Source organism: Sorghum bicolor, chromosome 2 (assembly GCF_000003195.3).
Source record: "Sorghum bicolor cultivar BTx623 chromosome 2, Sorghum_bicolor_NCBIv3, whole genome shotgun sequence".
Classification (NCBI taxonomy): Eukaryota; Viridiplantae; Streptophyta; class Magnoliopsida; order Poales; family Poaceae; genus Sorghum; species Sorghum bicolor.
This window is the reverse complement of record NC_012871.2, coordinates 3982529-4002540: the sequence shown is the minus strand read 5'-3', so window position 1 is coordinate 4002540 and position 20012 is coordinate 3982529. Positions and strand designations below refer to the sequence as shown.

Below are 20012 nucleotides of genomic sequence, written 5' to 3'. Positions count from 1 at the left end.
TGATTTATGGTTAAGGAAAACTAAAGTGAATGGAAATTGGTTTGCCGTAGAGTTTATCTGTCGAATCTGTCAACCATTTAACAGTATTTTTCTCTCGAATAAATTAAACAGTACTATCAGTCAGGCTCACGAATTCAAAGGAAAAAAAAACTTGGTGTGGCTATAGTTCTAAATTTCGGCCGAAAACTGGTCAAATCGGTCCTACCGGCCTCCTCTGGTATCGACCGCTTTCGGCCGGTTTTGATCAGTATTGAGTGGTATGGTAAATTTTGATTAAAGTTTGGCCAAAATTTAACCAGTATTGGACCGGTTTTAGCGAATTTGGGCCGAAAATTGGCCACTCGGTCTTACCTGCCCCCTTGCTTACACCGAGATCCAAAACTATGTGTGTGGCTAACCCGTGGGTCCATGAATCCAGTCCAGTCCTAGTCAGCGAAACAAACGCTAGTGCGCATTGGCCATGGCTGGCCTATTCATAGATCTTCAGGTTGCAGCAGCCTTGCGTTGCACAGTCACACACTCACACTCTTGTCTTGTCTCCATTGTGCTGTGGAGGAGCCCACCGGGCACCGGCTATGTCGTCGTCGCCCACGCCGGCGGCAGGCACGGCGGCGGCACCACACGTCGTCGAGGACTGCCTCGGCTTCGTGCAGCTGCTCAGCGACGGCACGGTGAGGCGCTCCACGGACTACTCCATGCTCCGTCCCACTGGCCGCGTGCCGTCGGACTCGGACCTTCCCGTGCAGTGGAAGGACGTGGTGTACGACGACGCGCACGGCCTCCGCCTCCGCATGTACCGGCCCACCAACGCCGGAGCCACGAAGAAGAAGCTGCCGGTGCTCGTCTACTTCCACGGCGGCGGCTTCTGCCTCCTCAGCTTCGAGATGACCAGCTTCCACGCCGCCGCGCTCCGGCTCGCCGCCGAGCTCCCGGCGCTCGTGCTCTCCGCGGACTACCGCCTGGCGCCGGAGCACCGCCTCCCCGCGGCGCTGGACGACGCCGAGTCCGTCTTCTCCTGGCTCCGCGCCCAGGCCATGGCGGACCCGTGGCTCGCCGGGTCGGCCGACTTCGCCCGGGTGTTCGTCACCGGCCACTCGGCCGGCGGCAACATCTCGCACCACGTCGCCGTGCGCCTCGCCGGGTGCGTGATGCTGTGGCCCTACTTCGGCGGCGAGGAGCCGACGCCGTCGGAGGCGGCGTGCCCGGCGGACCAGGTCATGGGCCCGGCGCTGTTCGACCAGATGTGGCGCCTGGCGCTGCCGGCGGGCGCGACCAAGGACCACCCGTTCGCGAACCCGTTCGCGCCGGGGAGCGTCCAGCTCGGCGACCTCGGCGCGGCGTTCCCGCCGGTGCTCGTCGTGGACCCCGACCAGGACCCGCTGCACGACCGCGTGGTGGACTACGTCGCCAGGCTGAAGGCGGCCGGGAAGGACGTCGAGCTCGTCGTGTTCGCGGGGCAGGGGCAGGGGCATGGGTTCTTCGCCACGGAGCCGTGCGGTGAGGCCGCCGACGAGCTGATCCAGGTCATTAGGCGATTCGTGCACGGCCGCTTATCAGACTGTCAGAGTCGTGTTGACGGAAGTAATTAAGATGTGTCATGTGAAACAGTACGATTTGTCACTTCTCAGAAGAAACAAATCAAACGCAAACAATTAATAATCGATATCTCAGTGCGTCGCTTTAGATGAGATGATGATGGAATGGAGGTTGCTGTTGCAGTTGGCGGCGAATGCTGAGTTTTCAGCTCAGGTTCGGAAAATGACTGAACGATGCCTGGCGTGCAGGTGATATTGGCTGGAGTCTTGCTACTTGTTTCCCGGACAGTATTGGTAGGGTTCGCCGCCCAACAAAGTTTGTAAATTTTTAGTACCGGTGTCTGAATAAATTAATTTCTAGAATTGTCTCAAATAAGTTTTACTAGTTTGAGGATTAAATTTTTCTTATAATAAACTATATTTATGATGGAAGAAATTATTAGTCCTAATCATTTGGCCACGGAGAAACGGGAGCGTATGCTGTTCGGCAGTGGCGCAAATTGACGACCGGTTGGCGTCTTTTGGCTTGTGTCTAGGATTATTCTTGTTGTTATATTGTGGTTGTCGTTGTTGTTTATGTTAAGTGTTGTTGTAATCCCTTGCTCTCCCTCTTTCATGTACTTCTTTGATCTTTGACATTCATGGATGGATCCCTGTGTTAGGCGCTTTGCACCCCTCCACCCACCGGCTTGCCGGGATCTGTGAAAATGAAATCAGGTAGGGATCCGTTTAATCCTCCGTAGTTGATCATTTTATAATATGATCATTTGATGGAATCATCTAACTGTAAACCTTAGTCAACAGTTTGACTCACAATTATACTCTGTAAGTATACCATATCTTTTATTATGTTGTACAAATACAAACTCTTACGTAGGTAAATAATTGTCCAAACAAAACAGAAATCAAAACAAACCCACATGCCCTCGGATGCAACACAGGCTGGCCTGCAACGAAGCAAACATGGGTTGAGCCCATCAAGCGCGTCTTGGGCCAGCCAATCAAACACCTAAGCCTGCATCCACGCATCCAGGCTAAGTTGGGCCTCCATCTAGCAACTAGCAGCGCTAAGTAGCCGAGCAGTCGAGCACACACAGCGAAAACTTAAAAAATAAAAAAATAAAAAACAACAACAAGGATGACTGCCAAACTCATGTGTATAATAGGAATTTAGCCGTTGGAACTACGGTAATCCATCACCTAATCTAAGGATATCTAGATCTAGATTATTACAACATACAATCTGAATTATTATAATCTTATGCATAATAGATTCTAATAATCCAGATGGTGATACGAAAGGGCCTAAATACAAATAAGTTCATTTCCACCTCATATCAATTACCCAACCACCTGTCACCTCTATTGGCAGTGGTCAGTTATGGATCCGAACAACCTCCGCTAATAATTAGCCAGCTATAGTATTAGTAACATCTGCTAGCTAACTATTACCAGTAAAGTAAGGCCTTGTTTAAGATGCGAAATTTTTTTGGATTTCGCACTTTCGTTTGTTTGTGGCAAATATTGTCCAATCATAGACTAATTAGGGTCAAAAGATTCGTTTCACGATTTTACAGGTAAACTGTGTAATTAGTTTTTGTTTTCGTTTATATTTAGTGTTTCATGCATGTGCCGTAAAATTCGATGTGACGGGGAATCTTAAAAACTTTTTGATTTCGGTAGGAACTAAACAAGGCCTAAATGAATCCAAATGTTATCTTATTGTTTGCCATATGTATAATATGGTACGTTGTTACTGCTAATTTACCAGACATATACATAGTGTCAGGAGTAAGGACTAGTAGTTATTAACTGCAGTGCAACAAACTCGCAACCTCAAGCGCATTATATACTGCACGCCAAACACCAGCCACGCCATGCTACTGTAGGCCTGTAGCACGCCGCATTTCTCTCCACATTGCCATGTCGTCCACCACCTCGCCGGCGCCCGGTGTCTCCAGCGAAGTTCCTCCGCCACACATCGTGGAGGACTGCCTCGGGCTCGTCCAGCTCCTGAGCGACGGCACCGTCAAGCGCGCCCCGGCCACGCTCGTCCTCCATGACAACGCGCCAGCCGCAGTCCGATGGAAGGACGTCGTCTACAACGAGGCCCGCAACCTGAGCCTCCGCATGTACGTGCCGTCCGCCGCCGGAGCAGGTGACGGAGGCGGCGCCGAGACCAAGAAGCTCCCGGTGCTGGTCTACTTCCACGGCGGCGGCTTCATCATCGGCAGCTTCGCCTCGCCGGAGTTCCACGCCGTGTGCCTCCGCCTCGCCGCCGAGCTCCCCGCCGTGGTGCTCTCCGCCGACTACCGTCTGGCCCCGGAGCACCGCCTCCCCGCGGCGGTCGAGGACGCGGACGCCCTCCTCTCCTGGCTCGCCGACCAGCAGCGGCACGCCGCGGCGGGCGCGGGCGCGGACCCGTGGCTCGCCGACGCGGCGGACTTGAGCCGCGTGTTCGTGTCGGGCGACTCGGCGGGCGCCAACATCGCGCACCACGCGGCCGCCGGCGTCGCGTCGGGACGGCGCCTCGGCCTCGCCGGGTGCGTGCTGCTGTGGCCGTACTTCGGCGGCGAGCGGAGGACGGCGTCGGAGGCGGCCTGCCCTGGCGACGGCGTGTTCCTGACGCTCCCGCTGTACGACCAGATGTGGCGCCTGGCGCTGCCGGCGGGGGCGACGAGGGACCACCAGGCCGCGAACCCTTTCGCCGGGCCGGAGGCGACGGGCGGGGGCAGCGGCAGCCCCGGCGCCGAGCTCCCGCCGCTGCTCGTGGCGGTCGGGGACGGCGACATGCTGGTCGACCGCGTCAGGGAGTACGTGGCGTGGGCGCGGGCGCGGGTGCAGGCGGCGGCCGCGGGGAACAAGAACAACGACAGGCGCGTGGACCTCGTCGAGTTCCCGGGGGCGGGCCACGGGTTCGCCATCTTCGAGCCGGACGGCGAGGCGGCGGGTGAGCTGGTCCGCGTCGTGCGGCGGTTCGTGCATGGCGGGGACGATGACGACGCCGCCCAGGCGCCGCGCAGCGGATGAGCCAGAGCGCGCTGTGGCCTGTGGGGTGGGGCTCGGAGTCGTTGTTGGGACTTGGGAGGGCTGAGCCGTTTTGCGTGTCGGGACGCCTCTCGCCGTCATCTCGTGACGCTACCACCGACCGCTTTCACCGCGTCACATGTTTTGTTTGTCTTCTCTCTTGATGCTTGGATCGACCATCCTGTTTGGTTCCACCAACTAAATTTTAGCTAGCTAAAATTATTTTAGCTATTCTTGGGTGACTAATAGAACTAAACTATTTTAGCTCCTTTTAGTCAATGTGTTTGGAACTTTAGCTACTAAAGTGACTAAAGTTTAGCTAGCTAAAATTTAGTTGGTGGAACCAAACGGCCTCCATGTTGAGATGGTAATAATTACTGCGATAAATCTGTTGTGATCTGGCTAAGGCCTTCCAAAAAAATTTGCTAAAAAATTCAAATTCCCGTAATATCGAATCTTGTGGCGTAATCTTTTGATCTTAGTTAGTCCATAATTGAACAATACTTGTCAAATACAAATAAAAATACTACGGTATCTATTTTGCAAAAAAAAATTGGAATTAAACAAGGCCTAAAACAAGTGCACAAACAGTGTTCTGTCATCTTTTTTCCTTGTTGCTAAAACATCGCGTACTGCATTGCAAAATGAAATTTTGTTCAAACTTCAAAGGACATACGGAGCTTGACCAAATTAAAGCGACGACTCTACCCCCACCAGCAAAAGTATTGCTTCCGGCCAATTTCGACAGCTAACAATTATCTGCGTTTTTAGCTAATTATTATGAATGGGTAATTTTTTAGCTGGCTGATTGGTAACGGACTGGCTAGTTTATTGGCTGAATCCAAACAGAATCCGTCAGCTAGCTGACTAGTATCTGTCGCTGAAGAAGCCACTGCAAAATGCAAATAGAACAGAGCAGCCTCCTCGAAGAAAAACGCACACCTTTTTTTTTTTTGTGTGTGTCATTGCTTCACGGCGTACAGTCATAATTCAACTTGGGGTCTGTTTGGTTCGCATTGCTAAATTTTAGTTAGCTAAATTATTTTAGGAGTGACTAATGGAACTAAACTATTTTAGCTTTTTTTAAGTCAATGTGTTTAAAACTTTAGCTACTAAAGCAACTAAAATGTAGCTAGCTAAAGTTTAGCAAGGAGAACCAAACAAAGCCCAAGACAAACAGGTGTACCCCAAGCTTGATTATTGCATACAGGAGAGATTAGGAGCACGCAGCAGCATGTCAGCATCAGATCAAAGTCAAAGAATCCAAATCATGCTACTAGCATGTGGCGAAACAATGGATGGAAGAAGAATGTATATTGCAGAGAGAGATCCGATCCGGGGCCAGCCAGATCAAAGAGCATCTCTGAATTAATGATACGTCTTGGCACAATATAAATACTATAGAGCTATACTAATATAATAATCTCACGTGTGAACCGGAAATAGCAAACGGTACAGAGATTATTCTAGTTTGGAGTTTGGACAGTACAGAGATTCCATCAATTCGTTAGCCAGCAAATTAACATCAAACTCAGAGATCTATTGATGTAAGTTTTATGCTCTAAACTCTCATTGTTGGTCTAAATTTATAAAGTTTCACTTCTCCTCTAGTACATTTTGCCAAAAACACCCTTCTAGGCCTTGTTTACTTCCTCAAAAATTTTGCAAAATTTTTCAGATTCACCGTCACATCGAATCTTTAGACGTATGCATGGAGTATTAAATATAGATAAAAATAAAAACTAATTGCACAGTTTGGTCGAAATTAACGAGATAAATCTTTTGAGCCTAGTTAGTTTATAATTGGACAATATTTGTCAAATACAAACGAAAGTGCTACAAATTTTTTGGAAGTAAACAAAGCCCTAGTGCTATCTCGATTTTTTTTTTGACAACGTGCTATCTCGAATTGAATGAGCAAAGGCGATGAGCTACTGCTGTATGGGGTGCGTCGTCTCCAAGCAAGGTCGTGGGATTTGGATGTGGCACGTGCTATTTTGCTTCTTCCCCGCCAAAATCCGTCCTGGTAATAAGAGCCAGCGCCGGCCGACTGCAGTGCAAGGAGCGGCGCGCGGCCCGGCTCCATGCCGCCGCCCGGCCACCTCCACACTAGCGCCTGCCCGTCTCCACGCCGCAGGCCGCATCCACGCCGGCGCTCGCCTACTGCCACCACCATTCTTCCCCCTCCCAGGCTCCCAGCCACTTCCTTTGCGTTAATCTCTTCTCGCAGTTGCAGGATGACACGCCGTCACGCTGGCGCTGATGGAGCAAAACAGCACGTTGCTGGATGGGGAGCACAAGGTTATGCATGGTGCCGTCGCAGCAAGCATGAGTGCAGGGGAAGTACGGCGCGTTGACGGCTCTCTTGGGCCTTGTTTAGTTCAAAAAAAAATTTTGCAAAATTTTTCAGATTCTCCGTCACATTAAATCTTTAGACGCATGCATAAAGTATTAAATATAGACGAAAATAAAAACTAATTGCACAGTTTAGTCGGAATTGACGAGACGAATCTTTTAAGTCTACTAGTTAGTACATGATTAGATAATATTTGTCAAATACAAACGAAAGTGGTACTATTCCTATTTTGCAAATTTTTTTGGAACTAAACAAGGCCTTGAATTGATCAAGCGCCGGTGATTCGTTGCACCCAAAATGCAAAAAACTTTTCAAGATCTCTCGTTACATCGAATCTTGTGGCATATGTATAGAGTATTAAATATAGATAAAAAAAATAACTAATTGTACAATATGTAATTTGCGAGATGAATCTTTTGAGCCTAGTTAGTCCATGGTTCAATAATAATTACCCAATACAAACGAAAGTGATACAGAACCAGGCCTGTTCTAGAATTGAATGGGACATACTAGCTCGAAGAACAAGCTTTATGAAGTGAATGTGGACTGAATTTTTTCCTGCTATGTATGCTGATGGGGGAAGAAGGTTAAAAAAAAATAGAGAACATGGTTTTCCAGTGCTTCTTTTGCTGATGGGGAACAAGATTAAATAATTTATTTGTTCATTATACAGCTTGGCAATTCTTTTATACATTCAGAAGGACAAAAAGGACAATGGAGAAAGAAAAGTAGTAGCTTTGTTTTATATTTGATAGGATGAAAGATTTTTGTACGAAAAAAGACTATATTATTGAGAGACGGTACCTATGTCCTTGATCCTTGATCCTTACATTATTATGAGTCACAGAGTAGTGGGCCTGATGATTTGTTTCCAGAGAGGTTACAACCTTTCATGTTCAGGTTATCTGAACATGAACCTTTCAAGTTCAACTGACTTGCAATGATGAAGATGATTTTTCCTGCAACATATATACAGTGTATGTTTTAGCAACTGTATATATACGGTGCCAAGAACTTACCGACAGGTTCTTGTCCATGGGGCATGGGCTGTACATGGCGACCTCAGCTACTGCTCTTTCTGTGCCTTTGTGTTTCATATATGCACCAAACTTACAGACGGAATAGTATTAATGATAGAGGGTTTTACTGTGGTACACCCAAATAACTGTGAGCCACTCATTTAATTAGATCGGTGGCTCGACACCAGGAGCGCCGCGGGCCTCCGGCCACCGCCGCCGGCGGGGCCCCAGAACTTGGAGTAGGTCAGGTTGTCGCCGCAGAACTCGGAGATGGCCAGGAAGGCCATCACGACGGCGCCCGCCGCCGACGCCCCCGCCACCAACGGCGACGGCGCGTACAGGAACGGCGGCGTAGGCCACGTCATCTCTTAGCTCCCGCGACTAGCTAGCTAGCTAGGCTCCTGACGTGGAGGTAGGAGCAGTATCGGAGGTGACAGGCCGGCCGGCGAGATGCTCGAGGATGGAGGAGAGGCTGCGGGATGGATTGGAGGCCGGCGCCGGCGGGGATTCCCTTCTCAGTCGGAGCTGTAGAACGGTGGCAGAGCCGAGGCCCCGGCACGTGTTATATAGTTTTTTTTTCGAGCGCGACGCGACGCGGGGAAAAGAGCAGCTCACAGCCGCGTCGCGTCCGCCGTCGTCCGCCGGTAGAGTGTGAACGCGAGGGCAAGTAGAGAAATGGGATTCGCAGAAGGCTATCTTTGCAGTTGGGTGCCGTAGCGAACTCTAGCTTTTGCTGTGCACGCGCCGACGTACACGTACATATTGCTCCTGGAGTTCCTGTCCTGTGATCGAGCCGTCGAGAACTGCACAAATGTCCTGTTCGCTTACAGAATTTATTTATTATTAGTGTTTTTCTTTTATAATAAATCAGCAAATAATATTTTTAGTCATAACTTTTTGGACATGCCAATATGCTTATTCATGCACTGTTATAAGAAAAGTCATTCATGCACCACAGGTTCCAGCTGAGCCACATGTACTGTACAAAATGTTTATTTATTATCGTATATATACACAGACAACACGGCGAAGACAAGACGGAGTGGGCTGCACAGAGCTGAGACACAAGCACCACTTTATATTATTATTATTATTATTACTTTTCTTTGATAAGTTTATATATTATTATGAGTACTGCTTATTGTTATCTTTAGCGCCCGACGCAGGCGGGCGGCAATTATTGAGTTCGTTGCTGAAAAATCATAGGCAAAAATATTATTCGCTGATTTATTATAGAAAAAATAATATTAACCGACAGAAAAAGTATAGCTTAGATCTTATTTAGATCCAAAAAGGTTTTAGATTTTGATACCGTAGCACTTTCGTTTTTATTTGACAAACATTGTCCAATCATACAATAACTAGGCTTAAAAGATTCGTCTCACGATTTACACACAAATTGTGCAATTAGTTTTTGTTTTCATCTATATTTAATGCTCTATGCATGTGCCGCAAGATTCGATGTGACGGAGAATCTTGAAAAGTTTTTGGTTTTGGGGGTAAAAACTAAACAAGGCCTTAGAGCAGGTACAATAATAGGCTTATAGCCAAGCTAATGCTGATGTGGAGGAGAGAAGAGAGAAGAGATATGATAGTTTGGCTCTTATATAAGCATCAAGCTGGGCACGGATGCATAGGTAATGGTGGACTGAAATAGCAAGTGTTGTGAGAAAGAATAGGAAAGAGAAGATGTTTTAGAGATAAGCATGAGACAACTTACTGTATAACTTGACTCTAATCACTTGGCTCTATTATTGACATTGCTCTTATAAAACAAGCTAACGAATTCAATAGCTATACTATATAACGAATAAAAATAATTCCACCACCTGAAACGCATGCCATGTTGTTTTTTCTGGAGCGCATGCAACTTGTGGTTCCAGCTGACGATACTCGAGCAATAAATGTGGATGTATAATGCACGCGGCCACATTATTCAGGATGCAAGATGATCGAGGGACACCATGCATGGCCACATTATTCAGGATGCAGCTAAATTTTTTTTAGTTCTTCATATGGGGTGACGGGGAGGAATATTACGTAAGCTGATATCTAAAGATGCTTAATTAGCTAGCTTTGAGTTGTAATACAATATACGGAGTATGGCTTATATGTTCTTAAGAGCAACTCCAATAGTTTGCTAAAACTCAATTGGCAAATCTATAGTTTTGCCAAGTCTTAAAACCAAATGCCAAGTAAAAAAAGAGGCCTTCTCCAACAGTTTGCTATTTGGGATTGGCAAAAGAACTTGACATCCTACAATTTTTACCAAAATCACAAAATTGAGCCTCCAACAAGTTGGCAAAACTAGTTGGCAAATTGGGATACACGTGATGCCAAGTGATGGAATGACTTGACATATTTGCCAAGTGAAGGTGGAATTTTGTCAAGCTCACAAAATTGTCAAGTAGTTTTGCCAACTTGTTGGAGGCTGTTTTTTTGTGGTTTTGGTAAAAATCTTAGGATGCCAAGTACTTTTAGCAAACTGTTGGAGTTGCTCGAGAAAAAAAAAAGATAAGTTCATTCATATCTAAATATGTTTTCGTTTCAGGCTTCAGGGTGTGGAAGAACTACCAGCCTTTGTGTCTCAAAAGATGACAAAACAAATTTGGACGGTCTCGTCATTGATGTATTTTTGGTGGCATTAGTGGAAAGAAAGGACTCCAAAGACATTAGGACAAGTTGGAAGGCATCTTATTCAGAGTCCATTTGGGCCTTGTTTAGTTGCATTTTTTTTTTAAAAAAATGGACACGATAACATTTTTGTTTGTATTTGACAAATATTGTTCAATTACGGATTATAACTAGGTTTAAAAGATACGTCTTGTAAATTACAGGCAAACTGTGTAATTAATTATTTTTTATCTATATTTAATGCTCCATGCATATATCGCAAGATTGATGTGACAGAGAATCTTGAAAATTTTTATAAAATTTTTAGAAAGTAAACAAGGTCTTGGTAGAGCTCTGGCTTCAGCCAAAACAATTTCAGCTGTGACTTCACCTGTGGAGCAGATTTAGTTGAGAAGCTGAATTTATTTTGATGTGGGTAAAATAACTTTTCTTTGATGTTGAAATGCATGAAAATACTCATAATACCATTACTCCTTTTCTTTTTTCCTTTTTCTCTTTTTATTTATTTCCCTTCTGTCTCTACATTATCTCTTTCTCCCTACCCCTGTTCGTTTGGCTGAAAAGCCATGACTAAAAGTACTAGTCGCTGATTTATTGTGAGAGAAAAACATTGTTAAATATATAGCTAACAGTTACTAAGAAGCTCAAACGAACAAGCTAGGCGACACTTGTCCTGCGAGGGTGCGCCACCTCTGCCCTATGCCGCGTGGCCGTGGCATTATCCTTCCCCACCAGACACCTCCACGCGATCTCTATGTTGTCCTTTACCCATGCCACCTCTACATGAGCTCTGTGCCACCTTTGCCCACATCGACCCACCCAATGGATCGGCCAAGGGAGACGTGGATGGCCGGCGCGCCGCAGTTCATGGAGTTGCAGCTCGGCATGTGGCGCCAGATCCACCAACACCCGAAGATGGCGCGGACGAGTGTCGTGGCCACCGTCGCCGGCGCCGCCCCGACCGCTAGGTCCGGGTGGCCGGCTTGAACTTCCCGATGAATCACGCGACCACGATATCGCGCTGTTTCACGATAGTGGCAGCGTTTCCCGTGGCAAACAACAAGATCGTGGGTCTAATTTTTTATTTGGCAAGTCAATTATAGGATATTATTAGAGATTGACTTTTCTTTCTTTGACAAAATATTTGGGGAGTTGCCGTTAGAGTTGCTCTTAGAGTGTGATAGGATGAATGCAACGGAGATGCCAAATTAAAATACCAACAGTAACTAGAGTGATTTGGACCTCTCGAATCACTTAGAGCAAGTATTATAGTGGGCTGTAAGCTGGTTAAATGCTGAGGTAGAGGAAAGAAAGGAGAGAGAAGAGAAGCAAGCTATAAGCTTACAGCCAGCTTAGGCACCATAAAACTTTGTGAGAGAGATAAGTGAGTCATGTATTAATAGTAAATAGCTAACTATTGTATGAGTGAGCTGGAAGAAGGCCGCAAAAAATCATACTGCCAGCAAACGTGCTGCATTATTAAACTTGCTCATAGAAAGCTCAACATAGAATAATCAAACCATCATAATCAAGAAAATAAATGACACCACCGAGAAAGAAGAAAAGCAAAACCATTCATTTATTCATTCATTCATGATCCAAGTGGCAGGCAACAAATCATGATTGGTCCTCCGTCAGCCAGGCAGCCAGCCAGGCCAGGTCACCTCTCAGGCCCTCACCATCAACCGTCCTACTCCGAGTCCATGTGCTCGACGACGAACCGCCGCACGACGCGGACGACCTCGTCGGCGCGCTCCGACCACGGGTCGACCTGGAAGAAGCCATGATCGGCGCCGGCGATCTCCACGTACTCCACCTCCTTGCCCCACTCCTCCTTCATCCGCCGCGCGTACTGCTTGTTCCGGTCCCTCAGCACGTCGCGGCCTCCCGCCACCACCAGCACAGGGGCCATCTCCACGGCCTCCAGCGCAGGCGCGCGCGGCCCCGCCGGGCTGAGCACGGGGTCGTCTCTGTCGGCGCCGTCCGGCAGGGCGAGGCGCGCGTACCTGTCGAACATCTCGGTGGTGAGGAACGCGTCGCGCGGGCACTCCAGCTCCGCGCGCGTGCGGGCCTCGCCGGCGAAGGCCGGCGCGAGGAGGAGCGCGCCGCGGATCCGGACGGCGGGGGCGAGCCGCCGTCCGCCGCCCTTGCCGAGCTCCGCGGCGACGTGGTGCGCGATGTTGCCGCCCGCCGAGTCGCCCGCGACGAAGGCGCGCGCGAAGTCGGCCGCGTCGGCGAGCCAGGGGTCGGTGGCGGCGGAGCGCGTCAGCCAGGCCATGGCCCTGGCGCCGTCCTCCTGCGCGGCGGGCAGGCGGTGCTCGGGCGCCAGGCGGTAGTCGAAGGAGAGCACCACGGCGGGGAGCTCGGAGCACAGGCGGAGGCACCAGGCGTGGTAGTTGGGCCACCGCCCGGACCCGATGCAGAAGCCGCCGCCGTGGAAGTAGGCCACCACGGGGATCCGCGCGTCGTTGGCCGCGCCCAGGTGCCCCGGCCGGTACAGGCGCGCGTTCAGGTCGTGCTGCCGGTCCCACGTCACGTCCTTCCACTCCACGCCGCAGTCTTCGTCGTCGGGGACGTCCACCGGGAGCGCTGGCACCGCGCTGCGCCGCACCGTGCCGTCGCTCATCAGCTGCAGCACGCCGCGGCAGTCCTCCACCACGTGCGGCTCCGGCGCCGACGACGGCATGGCTGGTTTTCCACTCGGTGCTTCTGGCTGGGACAGGTTTGATGCGTCGCGGGAGCAAGCAGAGCACAAACTTTTTATCCGATCTTAAAGTGCTGGGGTCTATAAAACACGTGTTATCGTTTTCACTTGACGTTGAGCGCATAGATAGCGTAATTATAAAGCATTGCTTGTGTCATGTGGACTCGGTAGCTCCACGTTTAGGTTAAGCACAGTTACCCTTTAGCAGGGTTTCTAGAAGTGCTTTGGCTCCTTAAAAAAACAGGAAAAAAAAAAAAGAGAAGTGCTTCGGCTCCTCTAAAAAAACAGGGGAAAAAAAAGTACTATCTTCATTTTTGAAATCTATAAGCCCTCCTGACCCGCGAATTCTCCAGCCACACTGTTACCATATTGTCTAACTCAGCTATTGCTAGCGAAAAGGATCTTGCAATTAGAAAGTTCTCGCTTCGACTGGAAAACAAAAGGGGGAAAAATACTTCAATTAGAAAGCTCCCAGCTTCTACTGGAAGTTCTTTGTTTATTTTGGGAGAAAGGGGTGGATTTCCCTTAAAGAATAAATACAAGAGAATTGATTTCATTGGTTCAAATACCAGCAACTTCACCAAAACCGTACCCTAAAGAACCTAATCTGCACCCCTAACAGCTACTAAGACACAATACTAGCTATACCGGACATGGATCCATTGTTTTCCCGTACAATCCAATACCGGACGGACTACACAATAATCCATGCTTAAACACAGAAAAGAGAGTTCAGATGCCTACGGGGTTGTCCAGACAAGTGACAGTAGCTCTATTACAACTGAGTTCAGATGCAACATTGTATCTAATGGACTAACACGAGACTATATACACTCTTATGTCACCAAGCTGATCTACCCAGCTTCCAGAAACTTCTATAACAAGAACTCTTCGAGTTGGATAGATTAGTCAATCACAGTTTAGCAAACATGTGACATCAGGAACACCATTACATCAGATAATGTGCGTTGAGATAATATTTGTTGATGTATCTCGACTGCAGACAATAGTAGATACCAAGTTAAATCTAGTGTTGCAGGTTCAGATACATTTAAGTAATGAGCACTGAAGAACAACTTCATACCTTCACAATGTTAACACCAGGTGTATCCGGGGTTTTCACAGGATAGAATTTGTAAAATTTGATGTTTTCAAATGCCTCTCTTTGCTTAGGGTCCATATCTTCAATAGCTTTCTTCCTGGTTTCTTCAGCCTGCAGAAGTTTTGGGGAATATTGAATATTGTAAAGCATCGTTAAATATTTCAGTTAAATGGACCTGTTCCACTTCTATTTCCCTTTGTTTAGCCTTCTCCTTTAGAAATTCCTGTCAAAGAAACGTGGCAGCAAAATTAGGAAGGGAGTTACTGCTGTAAAACAATGCTAACTTTAGAGTGTATAATCGATCAAGAAGAGATTAGTGACCTCAATTTTTTCCCCCTCATCCTCTGGCAACCCCTCATCTCTGACTATCCTAGCAGCTAAAACCTGCATTGCAACATGATATGATTCCACATGGATGTCCTTTCATAGGTAGCATTGTACATCAGAGTAGAACAACTGAAATTCCTTACAAACCTCGTAATCATCCAATTCCAAGTAAAAATCACAAAATATCTGCAACAAGCAGCACAAGGTAAACATTAATGTATGAACGATTTACAGCTACTTGAAACCAGACCTGGAGACTTAATTAGGATGCACGAGTGCACTTCTGCAAATAGTGTTTGAAATAGAAATACAATAACTACAAAGTGGGAAAGCAGGCTAAGCAGATTTTATTGTTGTTTTATTATCAACAGAAGGAAACCTCAAACAAACCACCCATCACTTGGGTTTTGCACCATAAAATTGTGACAGGAACAACTTAGGTCAAGCATCCAACATACTACAAAACAGTTGACAACATTTAAGACAAAACGGAAGCAATGCGCATGATCAGATACTAGCAATGGAAGATGAGGAGGGGTCCCCACAGCATGAGATTGCCTTATGTAGCAACAGCAATGGCAGCATGTCACCAGTACCGAACAAAAACCATGACCTCATCAACTGATGATCACATCACAGACTAAAGCAGACTAGATCACAGCAACAATACGCTTAAAGGAATCTTACCGGGGGGTCTAGAGGATATATGGCGGTGACAGCTGTGCCATCTTCATCTTCAGGAGGATTTAGTGGCATGTAATCTGCAAGATATTAAACAAGGTTCATATGCCGATGAGATTACCCTACAGAGAATGATATCATTAAAACATAAATTTAAATCGAGTGATCAACTAGTAGAACAGCTCTAGGATATGGGCGCGTATCTGAGAGTGGATTGTGCCAAACAGGATTCAGAGAGTGTTGGGTCATTTTGAGTACTTAGCAATCTTTTCGTGCTTGTGATGTCTTAGAATGTGATTGAAAATTCCATCCTGGCAGTTCTTAGGCACTAGGCACAACCCTGCCACATAGCATTACATGCTGCCTAGGTTTCTGCCTTGCTAGACAGTAATAAGTACTAGGCACCACCTCGCTGCCCACTGAGTACTTTCTGAAAACAGCATGACCTGAAAATCTGCACGCTCTAGAGATGCTAACCGTCAAGGTGCGAACAGCACTAAAGGGTAAAGGCCAAGCAACTATGCACCAAAGTGCAAAAAATGAAAAGAAAATTATCCCCTGAGAAGAAAAAGGAGAATAAAAGAGAGATTCGCTTAGGACAGGATATTATGTGCCATCAAATTACTAGAAAGCAGCCAGGATATAATTCAAACTGGTGTTATACTAAATATGATGCCATTATGATTTTGTAAAACGGAGTACCAGTCAACCAAAAAAACAAGTTTAAAAGCCATTGCAAGTGTTTGCAGGCATGTTTCTTCAACTGACACTTCAATGAATTAACAATTTGATTAGGGGAAAGAGCATCATTCCAAGACGAAGAATTGCATTGCAACCACTCAACTAATAGTGGCTGCAGTTCTGCAGAATTATGCACACTTTTGGATGGTTTGGTTTACATGATCTTGGCAGACACGTGCCAAAGATAGGTACAACAGTGGAACATCTCCAATAATAAGGGGTATTCAAAGGATCATAAAGCAAAAAAGGTAAAAAAAAAAATTAGATATTACTAGAGAAGCATAATACGGGCCTAAAAAGTAAACCCAATTCAGCTTACAGGGCATGCAGTAGTAGAACTTGTTGGCTCTCTCAGTTTTCATATGCTTCAGTGCAGACCTGTAAACAAATAAACCTGTGATTTAGTAATCGTAACTAGTGGTAATGGAAATATAGCACGTAGTTGAATGAGAATGAAAATGCCTGGAAACATATAAGCAACAGAAATAAATATGTAGCTAAAGCATGAAATTCTGAAAGCATAAATTCATAAAACTCACCTCCGCTGGGTGCAACAGAGAGTGAAGATTTTTGTTTTCAAACTTTCAATCCTGACAAACCTGTAGGCAAAGCAATAATAAGGTGAGCAAAATAAGTTACAAAGTAGAGGGAGAAAGCAGGGATATAAACAATGAAAACAAAAGGCAACAAATATTGCTTGATATAAGTAACGCAACAGTACCGGTCCTCAAGAGGAACATAAGGCACCCATGCCATCTTCATCTCTTTCATTGGTACTATTTCTTCTTTTCCCGTTTGAACAAAATTTATGCCAATCTTATCTGATGGAGGAAAAGGACAGTCAACCTGCAAAATTGAACATGTCAACTGCTAAACAAGACAGACCATCCAGATCATAGGCCTTAAACAAGTATTTGATCAAATTAACAAATATGACAAAATATATTTTTTTTTGAATTCTATATGACAAAATATTTGATACTGCATGTTATGGTAAAAATCATCAGTGAAGAGCAAGACAAGGTCACCAGCCAAATAATTTTTGACTAGTTAACAGGAAATCTGAGAGAAAAAACAGAATCATAACAGAACAACAGCAATAGAAGGAAATAAATGCTCCTACCAAGATAATTCTCTTGGTAACATCAACTGACAAAATAAATAGAGTTTCTTACTCCTTTTATTTCAAAAGCTTGTAGCAACTTTCTAAACTTAAAGCTGATACATAAATTTTCATCTTGTGCAATTAAGAATTCTACATAAAAATCGTAAACAATAATATACTAAAGATTGTATGTTTTTAAGTAATGCAAAAGGTATAAACAGAACTGCTGATTTGTTTATCTGATGTAGACATGAGCTAAAGGTTCAGCTCAATATGTACAACTGCAAGAGCAAGACCATTCTCCACTACATTTTTTTCCTACTAACATGTTTTGCTATGAAACACAAAATGTAAATATAATGGTGTTATGGATGCTGGGCCAAGAGAGTGGATGAGAACTTACAACAACTACAACAGGAACAAGTACTATCTTCCATTCACCATTAACATCCAATAGTTGTGCTGCACGCCAAGACGAGCCAATTTGACTTGTATGGAATAATTTTCAACAGGTGTAAAACTAGTATGAAATAAGAAGATGGCAGATACTAAATCCACTTTACATACAATATATAAAGTGATACACATACAATTGTTGAATCTCACTAAACCAGACTAATAGCACTTAAAACAAACATCAGTAAATTTATGGCCAGATAACCCTACTTTGCTACAGATTACGAAATATTACCAACATTATAAAACATGTATCAAGGATCAACAGTAGCAAAATTAACTTTAGAAACAGATTACTGAAATATTATCAACATTATAAAACATGTATCAAGGATCAACGGTAGCAAAATCAACTTTAGAAACAACTGAGTGCCAAGTATACTTAGGTACTTACGCTCGGTGCCTCCAAACAAGTAAACCGTCTTCCCATATAGTTCCCCCCCTTCCTCTAGTATTTTCTGCTCATCAACAACAACCACATATCACTGTATGCTGAAGTTAAACATTCAAAAAGGGTGTAAATCTTACAAGATTAAGTTTTGACTATCATACCTCTAAATTTTCGAAGTTCCAATTGAATTCATTTATCTTATCAATGCTTTCCCACTGCAGATGACAAGCCAAGTTCTATAAGTTGTTCAAGGCAAGGAAATGCATACAGCTTAAGCTATATAATATGTCCAAGTGCGCACGACTAACATACAAATTACGAAAAAAAGGGATGGGAACAAACCTGAGTCCCAATAGGAAAAGCAGACCACCACAGATCCTCCTGAACAGAGTGACAAACCATTAGTCAAAACACGCATTAATCAAAATAGCAAGGCCATCATACAAGATCACAATTCTAATCATAATGGCAACTTCCGAAAACAGTCATATCGGTTGCTTCCAATAGGAAGAAACTGCTGTCATAAAAAGAAGAAAAAAAACCTGCAAAATAGAACATGGCACCTGTTGTGCAACAATGAATATGTTCTGAGTCAGCACGCCAGAAACATGTTGCTGACTCATCATCTTCCAGTACTACCACAAACCTAGTGCTAATCTGGCATGCCTCGACTGACATAGCAATTGCTAGCACCAGACTTGGAAAAAGGTTGACCAGCAGAAGGCGCACGGGCTTAAAAAGCTTTCATCAGTCACGAATTCTCTAATATCACGGGGTAGAGCATTCCAGTTTCCTATTTACATGAGAACAAACTAATAGTCAAACCAAGTGTTAATAACATACTCATATAAACAGTGAGATGCACATTTGAGCATCACCAGCAGAAGAACGGAGCCAACATCCCCCATTTTTTACCAAAAATCCCAGCGATGCGAGCACCAATCAAAAGTGAGCTAATCAGATAAGGACCAACGCTCCCTACTTGGGGATACCAATTATCAAAACGCAAAGGAAGTGTCTCGGTGTCAATCGATTGAAAATTAGTTTTTTCTCTTAACCAACGCCTATAACCATTAGACATTGATCCAACAGACCATCCAGACCTGGATCTCCTTTCTCTCTTTCTTCTTCCTGCTTTCATCTTCATTCACGTGCGATACACCCCATCGCGCCGAACCACCGACGCCCAACGCGGTGCCCCCGCCGCCACCACCTCCCCACGGCTCCCGTCGGGGCCAGACGCCCCTGCCGCCTCCGCCGCCCGCTGGGGTTCCTGCACTGCCAGGCTCCGGCGGCGCCTCCATCGCCGGCCGGCGAGCCTCCTTGAGCTCCTTCTAGGTCTGCAAGTCACAGGTAACTTCCAACCCCATATCCCCTAATTCTTCCTAAACCCAAATCCCATTCGTTTTTGTAATAGAGATTTTGGTGATCGATGGATAAACGAGATTTCAATCGATTGATGGGGAACGGGAAACCTAACAACCCCAAGCACGCAACCAAAACAGGTCATCCTGCAGCCTACTCACCAGATTCCTCCTCCGGGGGAAGTACTCCATGTCGACCTCGGGCTTGGGCAGCACCTTGACGCGCTACTCCGCCCCAGAGGCGCTGCCTCCTTCGCCGCCGCCTCCGGCTTGCTCGAATCAGTGGCCGCCGTGCGCTACCTACCCCGCGCCCCCCGCTCTCGGTTCGGCGTCTGGATGAGGCGAGGGTATAATCGAGACCTCTCCCCTTTGGATTGAAGGATTCTTGAAGGAATTTCGTAGGATTCAGTTTCCTTTGGATTTTTTTCCTATACGGAGCTCTTGCAAACTTTCCTGGCGGGAAACGCGCGCAGAGGCGCGTGCAGCTTTTCAGAAAGACCCTCCGTCTTTCCTGAAATCGGATATAGGTCTACTCCGGTCCTTCTGCTATAGTTGGCCGCCCGTGGCACG

At 46.1% G+C, this 20012-nt stretch overlaps 4 protein-coding genes and 1 long non-coding RNA gene across 6 annotated transcripts; 2 read left to right on the top strand and 3 right to left on the bottom strand.

The window, feature by feature from the left end:
• LOC8081152 (probable carboxylesterase 15) lies at positions 476-1904 on the top strand. The gene has a single exon (XM_002461452.2). The coding sequence runs from the start codon at positions 576-578 to the stop codon at positions 1587-1589; it is 1014 nt and encodes a 337-aa protein (XP_002461497.1). The 5' UTR covers positions 476-575; the 3' UTR covers positions 1590-1904.
• LOC8086437 (probable carboxylesterase 15) lies at positions 3166-4961 on the top strand. Its single transcript, XM_002461451.2, has one exon. The coding sequence runs from the start codon at positions 3459-3461 to the stop codon at positions 4563-4565; it is 1107 nt and encodes a 368-aa protein (XP_002461496.2). The 5' UTR covers positions 3166-3458; the 3' UTR covers positions 4566-4961.
• LOC110432324 lies at positions 6443-8615 on the bottom strand. The gene is made up of 2 exons (XR_002449750.1): positions 7723-8615; positions 6443-6933 (listed from the first exon to the last, which is right to left on the bottom strand). It is a non-coding gene; the product is annotated as an uncharacterized LOC110432324 (long non-coding RNA).
• Positions 12126-13674, bottom strand: LOC8086436 (probable carboxylesterase 15). The gene has a single exon (XM_002459330.2). The coding sequence runs from the start codon at positions 13255-13257 to the stop codon at positions 12262-12264; it is 996 nt and encodes a 331-aa protein (XP_002459375.1). The 5' UTR covers positions 13258-13674; the 3' UTR covers positions 12126-12261.
• LOC8081151 lies at positions 13813-19870 on the bottom strand. 2 transcript variants are annotated; one of them, XM_021454411.1, is made up of 14 exons: positions 19605-19870; positions 18421-18459; positions 18240-18293; positions 18082-18145; positions 17635-17693; positions 16848-16972; positions 16666-16725; positions 16446-16504; positions 15392-15465; positions 14852-14890; positions 14699-14761; positions 14553-14600; positions 14360-14488; positions 13813-14272 (listed from the first exon to the last, which is right to left on the bottom strand). In XM_021454411.1, exons 1-14 carry the CDS (start codon positions 19632-19634, stop codon positions 14225-14227), a joined length of 891 nt encoding a protein of 296 aa, XP_021310086.1. In that variant the 5' UTR covers positions 19635-19870; the 3' UTR covers positions 13813-14224. The 2 variants fall into 2 exon arrangements, with proteins under 2 accessions (XP_021310086.1, XP_021310085.1); XM_021454410.1 differs by lacking the exon at positions 19605-19870 and adding an exon at positions 18621-18719.

Bases quoted from the DNA above. Each gene is read 5' to 3' on its own strand.
- LOC8086436 (XM_002459330.2), bottom strand. From the start codon at position 13,257: ATGCCGTCGTCGGCGCCGGAGCCGCACGTGGTGGAGGACTGCCGCGGC.
- LOC8081152 (XM_002461452.2), top strand. From the start codon at position 576: ATGTCGTCGTCGCCCACGCCGGCGGCAGGCACGGCGGCGGCACCACAC.
- LOC8081151 (XM_021454410.1), bottom strand. From the start codon at position 18,704: ATGATGAGTCAGCAACATGTTTCTGGCGTGCTGACTCAGAACATATTC. The intron at 15,466-16,445 runs GTAAGCTGAATT...AATATCTTGCAG, and splicing joins GTTCTACTACTGCATGCCCT to ATTACATGCCACTAAATCCT. The intron at 14,891-15,391 runs GTAAGATTCCTT...TGCTTGTTGCAG, and splicing joins TATATCCTCTAGACCCCCCG to ATATTTTGTGATTTTTACTT.
- LOC8086437 (XM_002461451.2), top strand. From the start codon at position 3,459: ATGTCGTCCACCACCTCGCCGGCGCCCGGTGTCTCCAGCGAAGTTCCT.